General features: G+C 38.0%; 1 protein-coding gene across 2 annotated transcripts in view; it reads left to right on the plus strand.

Annotated features, from left to right (window-relative positions):
- Nucleotides 1-16,897, plus strand: part of CDH12 (cadherin 12) — a 179,271-nt gene that overhangs the window by 144,142 nt on the left and 18,232 nt on the right. For both annotated transcript variants that reach the window (XM_054714318.1, XM_054714319.1), the window contains one exon: nt 4,404-4,657. In XM_054714318.1, coding sequence (XP_054570293.1) covers nt 4,404-4,657 — 254 coding nt within the window. The remainder of the gene's footprint in view (nt 1-4,403; nt 4,658-16,897) is intronic.

The raw sequence follows: 16,897 nt of genomic DNA on the forward strand, positions 1-16,897 counted from the left end.
GCTAGTCTGTCATGCAGAATTTCAAAGAAAATTAAGTGTTTATTATTTGTTTCTGCAAACAATATGTTCTTGTTTTTGCAAAGTTTTGTCTTCATCCTTTTTTTTTTTTTTTCTTTTTAGCATCTGCCTAACTCCCTCATTCAGTCTCATCAACTCTAAATTAGCCCCAAATTGACATGAGGCAGATTGGTTGCTGCCTTATAGACATTTCTGTGTGTTTCATAGTCTTTTCAAACTCAAAATGGCTAAAGCTGAATTCCCTCTCTTCTCCCAACACAAGCACACCTGCTTATGTTTTCTTCTACCTGATAAGGCCCCACCTCCTCTCCAGTTCCTTAAACCAGAAATCAAGGGTTTTTCTTATGCTGCTTCCATTGCCATTGGCCTCCCCTTGCAAAGTAAAACATGAAGCCCAGCCACTGATTTCTCCTGACTAGGGTTAATATTTCTTTCATGGATTAAGTTACATCCCTCCTCATTACTCCTTTCCACCACTGCCATGGTATTCTCTGAGCTTTATACCTTACCTTCATCCAACTGGTTGATAGCTTCTTTTCTTTGTGGCTTTAAGACTGAAGTCCCTATGTTTTTGCTAGCTATTGGTCAAGGTTCAGTCTCTTTTCCTATAGGCACCCCTTAAACAGTTGCCAGGTTACTCAAGGCCCAAGAAAATCACCCGTAGTGTGTCTTTCTTTATAAGTTCACATGATTAGATCAGAGCTTTCAAGTAAAGTCTCCCTTTTAATTAACTTAACATCCAGTAAGAATCTTAATTATATTTGCATAATTATTTTTTCCATAAAACAGCAAATTCATGGGGTGATATCCCATTCAATTCACAGGCCTCTTGCACATTCAAGGACAGGGGATTATACAAAAGTACAGGTCATTGGGACAGGGATCTTATGGATATCTTGGAATTCTGTCTACCAATGCCTCTGTTTTTCCAATTCCTCAAAATATAACTCTAGCTATGCATTTCCACTCAACATTGTCTAGAAACATGATGAGTTCTGGAAGAACTCGGGAAGTTATTCTCTTGTATTTGACGTTGAGTAAATTAGCTCACCTTTATAATTATAGAGTTCTGTCATAGAATTTTTTTTTCTAGCAAGTGAAATCCAGGCTGTTCTGTTTTTATTTCAAACATCAGAGTTTTTGTTGATTGTAAAGTAGATGAATTTCATTCCTTGACACCACCCCATGTCTCCCTCCACAAAAAAAGTGGAGGGTAGTCAGTGATATGGGTTGGATAAAGTCACCTAGAGAGAGATCAGTGTTATTTGTCTTTCTGAACTACTCAGTTTTTAAAAAGTGGCATTGCCTAAGGGTTAGGGTCATGAAGAAGTAAGGCCTTCTAGGATATTATTGTAACATTTCTTCTATAATTTTCTCTAGTTCTTTGATCATTGCAGGATATCAGTGTTCAGTTGTAAAAAAAAAAAAAGAAAGAAAAGAAAAATATGTATGTACAGAAAGGTTCTTTCATCTCACTGTATATCTCCCTGACCACCAAGTGTTTGCCTGCTGTGATAAGTAAAGAGATCTTAAAAGGCATAGGTTATGTCTGATTTCCTTAAAAAATGTATGAAAGGTGTGAGAATTCTCCCTTCATTTCTAGGCTTGAAATGGACTTTAAAGTGGAGAGTCAAGCCTGACAGTTGTGGCTCAGTGGATGAGCATTGACCTATGAATCTGGAGGTCACAACAGTTCCATTCCTTCCCACACTCAGGTCACAGCACATACCTGGGTTGTGAACTCAACAACCCCCAGTAGGGGATGTACAGGAGGCAGCTGATCAATGATTCTCTCTCATCAATGATGTTTCTATCTCTCTTTCCTTTTTCCTCCCTCTCTGAAATCAATAAAATATATTAAAGTGAAGAGTCAAATCCATCAGATAGCTGTGGAATTTTAAACAAATCGGTAAATAAAACTGAGGTCTTATCTGGAAAAAAGTTGCCTAATCATATAGATAATCAGAGGTATTTCAATCTCCAGGAGAAAGTAGAGAGCGAAATGAGGAACAATTGGTACTAACTCCTGCATTCTAGGATAAAAGTTAATTCTGGGACATAAAAAAGGAAGTAGAAGCCAGGGCAGCTCAAAATAATTTCTAGGCAAGAACTCAAGGTGATAAAGTCAAAATAGACTTCTCCTAGAAGTTACGGATCATTATAGTAGAAAAATCATGTTGTTTAACATTCACTGACCATATAGAGCGAACAAAAACAAATATACTTTCCTATGTTCTTTACTTTGGATTAGCTAGTAATCTATCATATGCATCCGTCTGTCTCAGATATGTCTTAACTCATCAGATTTCCCCTGAACACTTCCAATGACATGGTACTTAGTACTTCTTCTAACAACTCATTCTTTAAACAAAATAACATGTTTCTCTCTGAGTTTGTTGACTACAAAGAGAGAGCAAACCTTAATTGTCATTGTATCTTACTGTCCTCAAGATGGCTCGGTGACCTCCACATAGGGGATCACCTATTACTTAATTTAATATTTTTAAATTAATTAAGTTTGAATGGTTTAATTTGTTAAACATATCTTAATTTTTAAAATCTGAAGTTACCATTTAATAAATTGTTATTAATTCTATAAGAGACTAATAATAAGCCTAACTGATATTTAACATGATAGCTTTTCAATGTGTGAAAATATATGTCCTGTCTTGCTTTGATCTTCTTCATTCTGGGCTAAACATTTCCAGTTGTATTTGTGGCAGTTTCATGTTTTTCTCCTGAATAATGTTTTGCAATCTGTCTTGCAAATATGAGTTTCATAAGTTGCTACCTTTAACAAAACAAGGTGTTGGCCAATCAAAACAAAAGCATCAGAGGATTATATCCTCTACTTTTTCAAGACATAACCAATAACTATAATATCAACCATGGCATGTGAGTACGACATTCCATACTTTTATTGGCTTCATGATAAATATAGACCCCCTAACAGGAAAGAGATGGAAATGGAAGAAAATTGATAGTATATGTAAATAGTTATGAGATGAGCAACTAAAAATATTTTAAAAAGTAAAATAAAGCATTAAATATAAAGCAGATAAAAATATGAATAAGAAATGGCTGAATAAAATAAAACAAAAGGAATAATTAGAGGAAAATTAAACAGATCCCTCTGAATAAAAATTACTGTGAAAAAAAACTATGTCAAGTCCAAGAGGAATTACTGTTTTGCTATAATAACCTTCATGGAATTGGGATAGTTTTTGAAGATTTCACAGTCATTTTTCCATTTTCCTTTTCCATCCTTAGAGAAAACACATAAAACAACAATCTTGTCCTTGAAAGAGAGAAATAGACTTCCTTTATTTCCCCAAGGTGTACTGAGGTAAAGAACAGATGGGTCCACACAGCAATTAGCATGTCTAGCAAGTCCTAGGAGTCATGCTAGAAGGAATTAATTTAGAAAGTGAAAGTTTTAAAGGTCCCAGTAAATCTTGAAGTTAATGTTAATTTCACATTGTCTTAGCTTTTCATAGGTAGTCAGAAGTCAGATTCATTGACCTTAACGTTTTTATATAAAATTCCACAGCAACACCATATTTCCAGAATAAAATATTTTTAGTTATTGGGAACATAAAACTAATAGTCAGGAAAAAAGTGACTATAAGTAGTAAAGAAGTTAAAATAAAGAACCATGACAAATGACTTCCAAATATATTTTAGTTTTCTTTCATTTGATTATATATGTTTAAAACCTTAATTATTGGTAAAAATATTTTGACAATGCCTAATAATTCTAGTGTTTAGTAATTATATGTTCAATGCTGAGAAAACAAAAGACGAAAACTATTTTCATAATTAACACTGTGCAAGTTTTGTAAATCTTGATACAGTCCTTTTTTCTAGTGAAAAGATCTACACATTTAAAAGTGTTTAATATAAAATTATATTTTTGTCAAAGTAGGCAAAATAGTCCAAGAAGAAGAAACATATATTCTTATACCAAGTTTTTAAGTGGAATCTAAGGAGTATCTTTAATTATCCAGTTTCAATTTTGTGTTCTAATTACTGCTAAATTCCACTAGGTGTCAGCATTGCATAAGAGCAGAAAATATTTCCCTTAAGAGTTGCTCCTTTGCTGTTCTAACTGCTCAGATAAAACGAACAAACCCTCCTTAGCATGGATGCGCACATATATGTCATTATTAATGTATGCAACTGGTTATCGTTACAAGTTACCCAGAGTCTTCTACAAGGGGGGCGATTCTTTTCTTAGCCTCCCCTTACCCGTTAAGTGTCAAGGCCAATGAGATACTGAAACCAATACAATTTGTATTCTCTCGCAAATGATCCGAAGCCCTGTTCACCATCTCTGAGCCTCCTGTGAATGCCCCTCCTCACGTCTGGTTTGTCCTCGCTTACAGCCATTGGATTTTGAAACGAAGAAGGCGTACACGTTTAAAGTGGAAGCCTCCAACCTGCACCTGGACCACCGGTTTCACTCCGCGGGGCCCTTCAAGGACACGGCCACGGTGAAGGTCAGCGTGCTGGACGTGGAGGAGCCGCCGGTCTTCAGCAAGCCGCGGTACACCATGGAGGTGTACGAGGACACTCCCGTGGGCACCGTCATCGGCGCCGTCACTGCACAAGACCTCGACGTGGGCAGTAGTGCTGTTAGGTAAGATAAAAAAAAAAAAAAAAGGTTGGTTTTTTTTTTTTTTTTTTTTTCCTGCAGAAAAAGAAATGAAAGCATTTAAAAAGTACTCTGACCAAACCTACAGGGAAATAGAGTGGCTTCTCATAGATATTAGTGGAAAAGCCATAGGATTTGAACAAACACCTCTGACAATAAACCCTTGCAAGGGCATTTGGTAGTGGTGTGATGTTGGGCCTGCCCCGCAAGCTAACCAAATCTCAACTTTCATCTATAAAAGGGATTTCATGATACAACCTCAAAGGCTGATTCTCGTGATTAGTGATAAGGTATTTTACAGTGCCTGGAATGTAAGAGGCATTTAATCCGTTTTTCTAAAGCCTCTGCCTTTCACCCAAAGTCGTGTTTGGAAAAACATTTGCAATCGGCAGTCCCTTTTCTGGCTGTCACGGTTGTGTCTGCTGATGGAAGCACCGTTGGAGTCAGGCCTTGGATAAGTTGAATTGTGGAGTTTCTCAAAACCCACACTTTTCCAGGAGCTTCTATTGACATATGGCTGCAGGGTAGTGTGTCCACCAAGCAATCAATGGAGTAAGAAAGTGTAAGAAATCTCTCTCCCCATCCCCTCAAACCCATAAATTCCACTTGCACTACTGAAACCCAGTGGGGTTTACCTGTTTCTTCCCTCATGCATTGACCCTGCAACATATTTTGAGACTTGTTCTACTTCAACTTTGCTCCTTATCTACCTTTAAAGTCCTTGCCACATGCCCACATACCACCTGCCTACACAGAGTATACAAGAACCATACCAAAGAAGCATTAAGTAGGCTTTTATAAAAAATATATATTATTACATTTTAAAAATCTTTATTGTTGAAAGTATTACATAAAAATGCAAAACACTACTCTATTGATATAGGGAAATATATACAGACAGACACATATAGCATAAGATTTTATGCCATGGGGTAATTAATGGAAAAAAATGGATTAACCATAAAGCCATAGCCTCAACATATTCATAGCATATAGGAAAATCTCAGGAAATGTCTTGAGAGTGTGAGATCTGCTCTTTGTATTCATCTGAATCCATCCTCCAAAGTGGCTCGAATATGTTCCTTCTTGAAGCATGTCTGTCTGTGATCAGGAGAGAACCCTAAAGAAAAACATTTGTTTTGGGAAAGGGAAGACAAATAGCAATTGCTGAGTGCCCCTACGTGTCAGGTCGAATGCTGGCTAATTTACTCATTGGATTCAAGTTGTTGTTCTACATGTCCATATACCAACATGATTCACTTCCAGTTACACTCCAGGAAACTGTACTTATTACCGGTGTCTGTAGGGGCATTCTCCAGAAGCTGCCATGTTAGCAGTTCTTACATACTAAGTCATTCATCAATCTTGTTCCTGAAGCCGTGTTGATAATTATGAAAGTGGGAAATGTCCAGTGAGTCCATTTACGGGTACTTTCAAGAATATAAACAGCTGCAGAAGGAATATTGAAGGTTGTAAAGGAAGTAATATGGAAGTAAATAAATATGGATTGAAACTCTCTACAGTGCTATAATTGAGAGACTTTTGGGACATAGTGGAACACGTTATCTTGGAGAACATGCTAGGTTGTTTAAATTTACTGTACATTCTATTTTTGAGGACTGATAAAGCATGTTTATATCAAAATATTAATAAATTATGATTTAATTTAATACTTGAAAAGGAAAATCAGAGAGTCTATAAGTAAAATTTTACATTTGGTAAAGATAAGGTAAGCATTACTAACTTTCAAATATAAGGAAATGGTTAGAGTCAAAACCCTCATGTGAGAAATAAAGGAAAGCTACATTTTAGAAAAACTCTCCATCTATAAATCAATTTTTTTTTAATGTCACAGGAGCTAGTGTCTGACAAGTGCTATTTTATGTGAAATGAAGTAATGTCCCCAGTCTTCCTTTCTAAAGGGTACTGACTCACTAAAGCTGTAGACCCAGATGGATCCCCACGAGGGGTTGTCAAAAGATAAAACGGCCTTTGAGTCAACATGAAAGTTGTCTTTCTTCCATGTCCTTGGAGTAAACAATAAGCTTGAATCATCAGTTGAGGAAACACAGGGTATGAATCATCTTTTCCTGGTCTGGAAATATGTTTGCTGACTTAAGATTGATAGTAAAAATATGTTGTGTAAAATAAGCATCAAAATGTAAAATTACTTGACATATTTAGATAGGGTCTGCTTGTTTCATTTTATTTTGCTTAACTGTCTTTTCACAGGGTTATTTTGTGAGGTATCTATTTAGGACTCTGCTATTCTATACTACTGGGCATTTATTAATATTACTATTTTTCATCACCTCACACAGCAAAGAGCCAGAATGCAATGACATTAATCAAGGATTCGAAGAGTTTAGAAGAAAGGTTCAGTTAGTTGTAATGAATCCAAATAGCCCATCTCTGATCTCTCCTGCCCAGACCTTAATTTCTTTTTTTTTTTTTCATCTTGTGGAATTTTTACTCAATATTATTTTGTATTAGTTTCAAGTGTACAGCATAGTAGTTAGACAATCATATCCTTTACAAAGTGATCCCCCCAATGTTTCAAGTAACCACCTGCATCATACATAGCTATTACAATATTATTGATTATGTTACGTATACTGTACTTTACATCCCTCTGACTATTTTGTAAGGACCCGTTTTTACTTATTCATTTCTTCACCTTTTTTTCCTGCTCCCCCAACGCCTCTTCCCTCTGGCAATTATTAATTAATCCTCTGTATCTATGAGTCAGTTTCTATTTTGCTTATTAGCTCATTTTCTTCTTTAGTTCCTACATATAAATGAAATCATGTGGCATTTGTCTTTCTCTGTCTGACTTATTTTGCTTATCATGATACCTTCTACATCAGCCATCACATATGAAAATATTTTATTCTTTTTTATAGCCAAGTAATTTTCCATTGTATATATGTACCACTATTTGTAATCAACTCATCTACCGATGGGCACTTGGGTGGCTTCCATATCTTGGCTATAAATAATGCTGCAATGAACATAGGACTGCATGTGTTCTTCAGAATTAGTATTTTGGGTTTCTTAAACTTGGCATTTGGAAGGATGTAATATTCAAATATATCTCTAAAGAAAGAGAAATACATCAGAATCAAATATTATTAAAATTCTACGTGCTGTGTTTTTTATTTCCCTCCAATTGCTTGAGCTTTCCTCATTTATTATTGAGAGGAGTTAAAAACAGGATTAGGCAGACAGGGCAAGGGGTGAAAGGAAGGAGGAAATATGGATGTGACCTTTGGAGCCAGCTAAAACTGTTACAGGGTTCCAGGGCAGGAGGAATAGGGAAACTGAGACAGGAAAGTTAACACAAGGCCAAATAATGCGGTCAATTTGCAGCCAGCTTGTAACTAACAAGCCATTCTCTTCCCCAGCCAAGGACACCCGAGCAAATGCTTAAAAATCCTCCCTAATGAGAGAATACAGGAAAGGAGGGGAATTGGTGGGAAGGAAAAAAGGGCTGTTTTACCCCCTAAGCAGAGAAGCCAGCAGTCTCGAGGCTTGGCAAGATACAGTTACCAGGTGCTTTTCATGAATCCTGGGAAGGCCACAACAAAGTAAAGGAAGGGACCTTGAGGATTGATCTGTACCAAAACAGTCAGCAGAGGAATTCTGAAGCCTATGGACAGGAGGGTGCATGATGCCTCAGACCCCCACCCAGCCTGCTCTTCAGATTAGCTGAGAGCCCATCTGTGCTTCATAAACCAGATGTACAGATTCACTTGCTTTGCTGTTGCTTTTTTTTTTTTTTTTCAATAAAGGTGCATGCTTTAGTTGCTTGAACAAATTGGCTTTTCACAATGCAGTCAGGGTCTCTCCTATGAATTCATTTATATGAGAAGACAAGGACCAAGGTTGGGGACAGCCCTCTCTCTCCCACTGGCTCAGGGGGCTGTCCTGTCCAGTCACACGTCTCTGGTGTCGGTGAGAAGTGCCTATAACATTATTACTTTTTAACAAATGAATATTTCCTACTGACTTGGATCATTATCCCTACATCTTTATAGCTTAAAGAATGAGATGTAATATTTTCAGAATAACTATACCTTCAAATATGTTATACAAAATGTCTCTGACAATTGAGTTGGATCAAAGTTAGCTTTTCTATTAAATGTGAGAAAGTTATTAGGCACAAAAAAGTAAGAGGAATGCTTACCTAATAAAGAGAATAAAACTTTTAAAAAGCATTTCTGAAGAAGGGGCATTCTCAAGAAGCTGCCATGTTAGCAGTTGTTACATACTAAGTCATTCATCAATCTTGTTCCTGAAGCCGTGTTGATAATTATGAAAGTGGGAAATGTCCAGTGAGTCCATTTACAGAAAAGTAATAAAATTGTACTCTGTCAAGTAACCTATACAGATTAACTTAATGTTTTAATTTTTGATTTCTATTCAGTTGTTAAAACAGGTTTCTTAGCAACATTCACTATGCATACATCTACAAATTATATATTTGCTTCATTTTATATAGGTCATAACATTTTTTTGTTTTTTATTTGAATCTCATATTTCATCTACTCATCAAATAAGTATAAGTTAAAGTATGTATTTAAGGATTTTGCTCATTTAAGCAGGTGAGTTAGGCCAAATTAGAGCTTTCATATTATACTCTTGTGATTAGTTTCAATTAAAATATCATTCTACCCTAAGATTGAATATGGACTGTCACAAAACCAATATACACATTGGTGGTTCACTCTGAGGGTATACATCTTAAAAATTATCTAGACATTTTAGAACTAGGTCATATATTCTCTGAATTGTCCAGGAAATGTAAGGGAGGTTCCACTGTCAGTCATTGATGATCATCCTTTATAATAAAAGCCTAATATGCAAATCGACCTAACAGTGGAACGACTGGTCAGCAGGGGGCAGGGCTGGTGAGAGGACGGCACCAGGCCAGCCAAGGTGGGTGCCAGCAGACAGAGGGAGGGGATGGCAATCAGGGGCAGTGGCAACTGGTGGCGGTGGAGGGGTGATGGGGAGGGGCGGCTGCTTGCCAGCCAGCGCTGTCCCCCAATCAGTCTGCTGGTCACCTCCCACAGAGGGAGGCCACCAGTGGCAGCAGGGCCAGAGCTGCTCCCTGGTGGTCAGTGTGCTCCCACAGGGGGAGCGCCACTCAGCCACAAGCCAGGCTGACGGCTGGTGAGCACAGCAGCGGTGGCGGAGCCTCTCCCACCTCCGTGGCAGCGCTAAGAATGCCCGACTGCTGCTTAGGCTGCGGGGAGTTGGCCTAAACTGTCAGTCGGACATCCCCTGAGGGCTCCTGGGCTGTGAGAGGGCACAGGCCAGGCTGAGGGCCCCCCCACCAAGTGCACGAATTTTCGTGCACCAGGCCTCTAGTCTCTTATAAATATCAACTCGTTGCTATATTGGGAAAATTATTACAATAAAAAATGCTGGTTGTCTCACATTTACCATTCAGTCAGGCACCGGGATTAGTCAGTCCCATAAAGGTAGGACATCAGGAAAATGCCAGGACCTAGTACTAGACCTATAGTCTTCGAGTCTGACCAGCTGTGGGAAGATGCTGAAGATGTACAGCTGAGTGGAAAATGTTCAAATAAGTTTTGGGTAACTCCTGAAGAAGGCAGTGAACTTTCTGTGAGAATAACCTCTGGAGAAAAGGAGGTATCAAACCTCACAAAACGACAGACGTAAAAATTAGATGCCAGCAAATAGTGAATGAGAGCCGAGCAAAAGCACCACAGTGTGAAATTGGGCTGGATATTGGTGCTCATGGTTTCTACTTCTGGGGATTGTGTGGGAGCTTTGAGACTCAGGTATTTTAAAGTTGAAGGCTGTGTATGTCACAACTTGGTTCTAGAACTAAGCAAACATTTGTATGGTAGGAATGTTTTGGGGGAAGGTAATACACCATTATTAATAACTAGAGGCCCGTTGCACAAAGATTCGTGCAATAGGCCTTCCTTCCCCTGGCTGCCAGCACTGGTTTTCCTCTGGCACCTGGGACCTAGGCCTTTGCTCTGGCCGCCACCTTCCATGTTCGCTCCAGCCAGAGTCTTCAGTCTTTAGTCTTCACTCCAGCCAGAGCACCACTCCTGTAGCTCCCTCCACCCCCACCCACCCCTCATAGCAGGCGTCCCGCCCCACCTGGCCACTCCGCACCTGCATGCATGCTGCCAAGAGTCCTGGAGCGGCTGGGGGCCAGGGGTGCCTCCATCTTTGTTGGGTTAATTTGCATACTCACTCCTGATTGGCTGGTGGGCACTGCGAAGTGACTGTCAGTTTGCATATTTCTCTTTTATTAGACGAAGAAAATAATACATATTCTCTCTCTCTCTCTCTCTCTCTCTCTCTCTCTCTCTCTCTCTCACACACACACACACACACACACGCACACACACACACACAATTCTATACCAAAGCACATATATCTTCTCTCATATCATCTTTACGAGAATACTCACTATTGCACTGTTTGGTGGGTATTATTTTCCAAATATTACAGGAGACAGAGAGAACAGGCATGTGGGGGTAATTTCTAACTTGATTGCTCAAGGTAAGTGAAGGAATTAGTATATCACTCTAGTTCTCTCTGTTCAGAAAGTCAGCATCTTTATGTGTTATTTCACTGCCTCTCAGTGGTGGTTGATTTATAGAATCAAATTCTATGTCAGTGTTAGTCTGAACTAAATACATGAATTTGCTTACTAAAGTTGCAAGATAATTGGATTTGGATTGATAAATGCATAGAAGCATTAAACAAAAATATAGACACAGCATTTTATGGATACATTATGTTCGTTTTTTGAATTTTTTAATGTTTCCAGAAAAACTTAAAATTATAATTTAAAATAATGTGTGTACAGTGGTTCATTGTACGAGGATATATTTCATTTTGAATCAGCTTTGTAAATTATTACATTGCTGTAAGTTATAATTAACTAGATGTAAAGTGATTAATTGTCTGAATTTTGTCTGGGATTGAAGAGTTTTCTGGAATTTAGTGTTTTCAGTATGAAAATGAAGAAAGTCCTTAAGAAACCAAAAGTAGATGATTGTCCTAAATAATACATTCTTAAAACCCTAAATGTGTTGCTTTGAAGGAGAAATATTTAGCTCTTAGGTAGGTAGAGAAAATAAAATCTGTGCATTGAACTTAATATAGTATTTAAGTAACACCATTCAATTTTGAGGTAGATTTTGGCAAGTATAAGGCAGTTTATTTACTTTCTGTGCACATGGTTGTCTTTCTTCTCCAAGGCCCTTTGAATTTCCTGAGACTAGCTTTATTCATCTCTGTGTTGCCAGGGATCTGGGATTTTGCAGACACTTCCCAGTGAAACAAACAAATGGTGAAAATTATCTTTTTAAAATTATTTTAAAAATAAAAATCTACCACTTACTGTTCCTGGAAATTTTCTAAAAGCATATAGTAAATGGAAGAAATATTTATTGGAGAAAATCTACTAAAACATTTTAAGAATGGCGGGAGACTGTGGCACATGACACAGGACCTCCCTCCCACTCCCATCTCCCATCTCCCAACTCAGCTGGATAGAAAACCCACTCTGGCCTGGTTGAGAACACATGACTCCTCTGCCCTCAGCTCCCAATGAGATGTAACGTCTCACCAAGAGGGGCAGGGTTTCTCATCCCCCCAACTCTGAGTCTCCGCGGACAAATTCCTGGTGAGTGTGGTTGGGAGGTGGGCAGCTCACTTCCCCCACCCAACCCCACTGGAAGGACACAGGCTCTACCCCTGGCAGACAGATAACATGGGGCCCAGTCACTCACTCCATTTCGCTAGTTCCTGGGAAGCCAAAATGAGATCACCCTCTGCCTTCAACCATGTGTGGAACGGTGACTCGGAGAATTTCCCAGGGTTATAAGAAGTACATAAGAATAGAAAACTCAGCCTAGCTAGCATGGCTCTGTGGTTGAGTGTCGACCTATGAACCAGGAGGTCCATGCAGTTCGATTCCCGGTGAGGGCACATGCCTGGGTTGCAGTGTGGGGTGTGCAGGAGGCAGCCCATCAGTGATTTCTCTCATCAATGATGTTTCTATCGCTCTCTCCCTCTCCCTTCCTCTCTGAAACAAAAAACAACAACTATATTTTAAAAAAAGAAAAGAGAACTCAGAAGATCTTCTGAAGATACTTGCTCTTCTTTATTTTTTAGCTTTAATAGACATAAAATTATAAAAGACAATAATTATAGCAATGTTTTATTGGGCTTTTGAATATATAGATGTAATATAGATAAAATATATGTAAACATATGTATACATGTATACTTAATAGAACATAGCTACATAGAAATAAAATTTCTATATTTGACTAGAATTAAGCTAATATGAATAAGAATACAATGTTAAGCTTTATATGGTAAAACCCAGAGCAAACACTAAGAAAATAATAGTAATTGAAAAAAAGTATTTTGCCCTAGCAAACTAATAAGTTTAAATTTAAAAAAAAAACACACAACTGCTGAATTGTCACACAACTTTGTGAATATGCCAAAATGATTTAATTATTTGGGTTAAATGAGGGAATTATATGTATGTGACTGTAGATATTATTGAAATAGGATATGAAAAAAATAATTTTATGTTTGTAAAGTGATAATTTATTGGAGTGTTTGGAGTAGAGTATGTTTGTAGAGGTCAGAACAAGACTGCTGGTAGGAAACAGTAATTGAAAAGTATTTTGCCCTAGCTGGTTTGGCTCAGTGCATAGAGTATCAGCTTTCAGACTGAAGGGTCCCGGGTTCAATTCCTGTCAAGGGCACATGCCTGGGTTGTGGGCTCGATCCCCAGTTGGGGGTGTGCAAGAGGTAGCCAATCAATGACACTCTCTCATCATTGATGTTTCTATCTCTCTCTCCTCCCTTTCTCTCTGAAATCAATAAAAATGGATTTAATTTAAAAAATAATAATAAAAGTGTTGCATTCCATGCAAAGTAAGAGAGATAGGTTTCATTCTATATGGGTAATAGTGATAGCATCTCAGCATTGTAAAGTACTTTCAGAATCTCCAACCATGGTTATATTTGTTCTACTCCATCTGCACCAAGCATTTGGATGGTCAATTTTTCACTACTCATGTTGCTTACTGTTCCCTGAGGATACTCGTTATGACCTTGGGCAGCTCTGACATGTCTTTGTTACATTTATCTGAATTCATAATTTCTATGGATTCAATTCCCCTGTCTTATCTCCATTCCACTGGAATGTAACAAGTAAATCTAACACCTGCTTTACGTCAGCATCCTTACGAAGTCAAAGGCAGCTGGCGTATCCTTCTGTCTCCTTCCTGCAGCCGGCATATTCCTGGTTATTTCAAGCACTTCTCATAACCCATTGAATCAAATCTCTTTATACCCCCTTTATACCCCTTGTTACCCTTGTCTCTTGGCAAGATTCTGGTATACAGGAAATACTTACAGTGTGGTCCCCTTTAAATAAACCTGACACTGAACAGGACGCCTTTCCATCACAAAGCCCCTCACAACACACCTACATTCTTTCTGATTGGGACAATTTAGATGCGCCAGTTCAACTCACATGCACATCTTCGGGGTGGGGGGCGGTGCTGAAACCAGAACACCCAGAGAAAACCAATGCAGACAGGGAGAGACGTGCCAACTCCCCACACACATGGCCCTTGCCAGCATCAATTCTGCTTTCTCACCAACGTTATAACAAAATGGCGTGGAACAAAACAGCGGCACTGCCCATTGCTCCATACTGGATATTACCAGTATTTTAAATTTTCACAAATCTTGAAAACACAGTTGAACAATGGAAAAAAAATAAAATAAATATAACCATGATAGGCCTTAAATGTGATGAACTTTTAATCCATACCCTTTTATACCCTTTGATAGTGTTCTTTGCCCACAGGATCATATCCCTCTCCTTATTATAACTTATGGCTTAAATCACTTACCTTTTTTCAAGTTATTGTGCCTCTCGGATATGTTTCCATAATCCCCAACAACTTGTAGTCAGTTCCCTAACACAAACTGCATGGCTTTGCTACTAAACGACTTTTGAAACTTCCTGAAAAGCCTTTCTTCCTCTCCTCACTTTGTCTGTCTCACTCTTCTCCTCAAAATTTCCTTTACCACCTTCCAACCTCAGCCCAACCTCACCTGCAGGAAAGTCTGCCTGAACCAATAGGCTTGCACTGCGTGTCTTTTCTTTGCACTCTCTGATGTCTTTGTTCTTCTAGCACAGTGGTCGGCAAACTCATTAGTCAACAGAGCCAAATATCAACAGTACAACGATTGAAATTTCTTTTCAGAGCCAAATTTTTTAAACTTAAGCTTCTTCTAACGCCACTTCTTCAAAATAGACTTGCCCAGGCCGTGGTATTTTGTGGAAGAGCCACTCTCAAGAGGCCAAATAGCCACATGTGGCTCGTGAGCCACAGTTTGCCGACCACTATTCTAGCAGATGTGGAAATCTGATTATATGTGTCTTCCCAGCAAAAGACTCTTCATTGGTGGGATTGTCCTTTATTTATTTTTATATGCCTCAATCCTAGTATGGGGTCTAAAACATAGTGGACACTGAGCAAATATTTGCTAAATTGTACAATTGAACACAATCAGCACCAACATTCTTCCAAAAATGCTACAGTCCCTAAAGAGATTCCATGGCAATTTTCTTCTTAATTTAGGCATGGATATTGAGTAAAGGTTCTGAAAAGGGCTACTGTGAGAAAATGCTTTCGTATCCAGAAAGGATTATGTGATAAAATTAAACTCATTATATCTTGTGCTCCCTGACTTTCAAATGTGCCTTAACTTCATTTATGGTTTTTTGAGAACATTCTTATGAGACAGGATACAACATTGATATCATTAGACATCAATGCATTCTCACCCTTCAAATCAACAAGAGAATTATCAAAGGCAGATTAACAGCATGACTCATACCCTGATCCTATAATTCTCAGCTATCTTCTGGTTCAGAAATCAGTTTCTAACAAATATTGACAAGAATTATAAATCTCATCTATGGTATAAAGGCAAAGTAATTTTGAATTAGCACCAAAATGACATCCAAACTGCCCTAGTTTCTAATGACCAGCTTGTCTGCTATTTTGAAATAGATACCTTAACAAACTTACCATGATGAACAAATAGATCACTTCCTGTGGCCTGGCGATTTAGATGGGCTAATTATGAAGATGTCATCTGCTTTCACCCATGGTTTGTAGTGACCTTGCCTTGATTCAGCTGGCCAGAATAATGGTGATAAACATATGGTACATTGAGCCTTTTGGTTAGCAAAGCCCTTTCATGTAAAATGTTTACTTAAAATTGGTAATACTATATAATAATTAATACAAGAAAAACTATTGATGACCTGGTTCAAATATCAGCTCTAAAACTTTCTAACTAGGTGAACTTGGGAGAATTTCTTAATGTCTCTATGCTTCAGTTTCCTCATATATGAAATGGGAAGATTAATAATACTCACTTTTAGGGCTTTTGTGGGGTTTTAACAAATAAATATACATAAACATTTGGAACAGTGTCCAGTATGTGGTAAAATTTTAAAGTGTTTATTATTATGATTGAAAATATATGTTTGAACATAATTATATATATGTACACACACATATATATATATATATACACTGTATATATCTGTGTGTGCCACTATATTTCTCTCGTTACCTGAAGATTTATATAAATTCAATTTCTGTGTTTTTTTTCAATTATTTTTCTTGGATTTTTTAGCCCAGTAGCTAGAATGGCAGTGTCTGTTATTACCAAGAAGGTTAGCTAATAAAGAAGATAAAAAAGACAGTATTAGCCAAGGTCACTGTTTTTTTTTTTTTTAAAGTGTCCAGATCTATAGAACAATAAACAACAATGGCCCTTTTATATGTGTTTAGGGGAAGATTTCTGTACATTTACCACAGAGTCAGTTTAAAAATGTCCCCTCAATTTCCTTAATATGATGCCCCTTTCCCTATCTGTGAATACAAAGATTCTACTTCTGCTCTGGCCGCAGTCCTTTGCAGCTGTTTCCAGATGTCTCTCCCATCCCCAGCTCTTCCCAAAGCCACCATTAAGGGATTTTTTACTGCTTGAAATGTTTTAATATTCAGCAGGTTAAGGAAACCCATGGTCAGCTTCAGAATTTTAGTCTCTGCTGAGCTTTCAAGGTGTCAAGACCCTAAAATAATATGAACAGCAGGAGCACTAAATCT

This window comes from Eptesicus fuscus, chromosome 4, assembly GCF_027574615.1.
Source record: "Eptesicus fuscus isolate TK198812 chromosome 4, DD_ASM_mEF_20220401, whole genome shotgun sequence".
In the NCBI taxonomy this organism is placed as follows: Eukaryota; Metazoa; Chordata; class Mammalia; order Chiroptera; family Vespertilionidae; genus Eptesicus; species Eptesicus fuscus.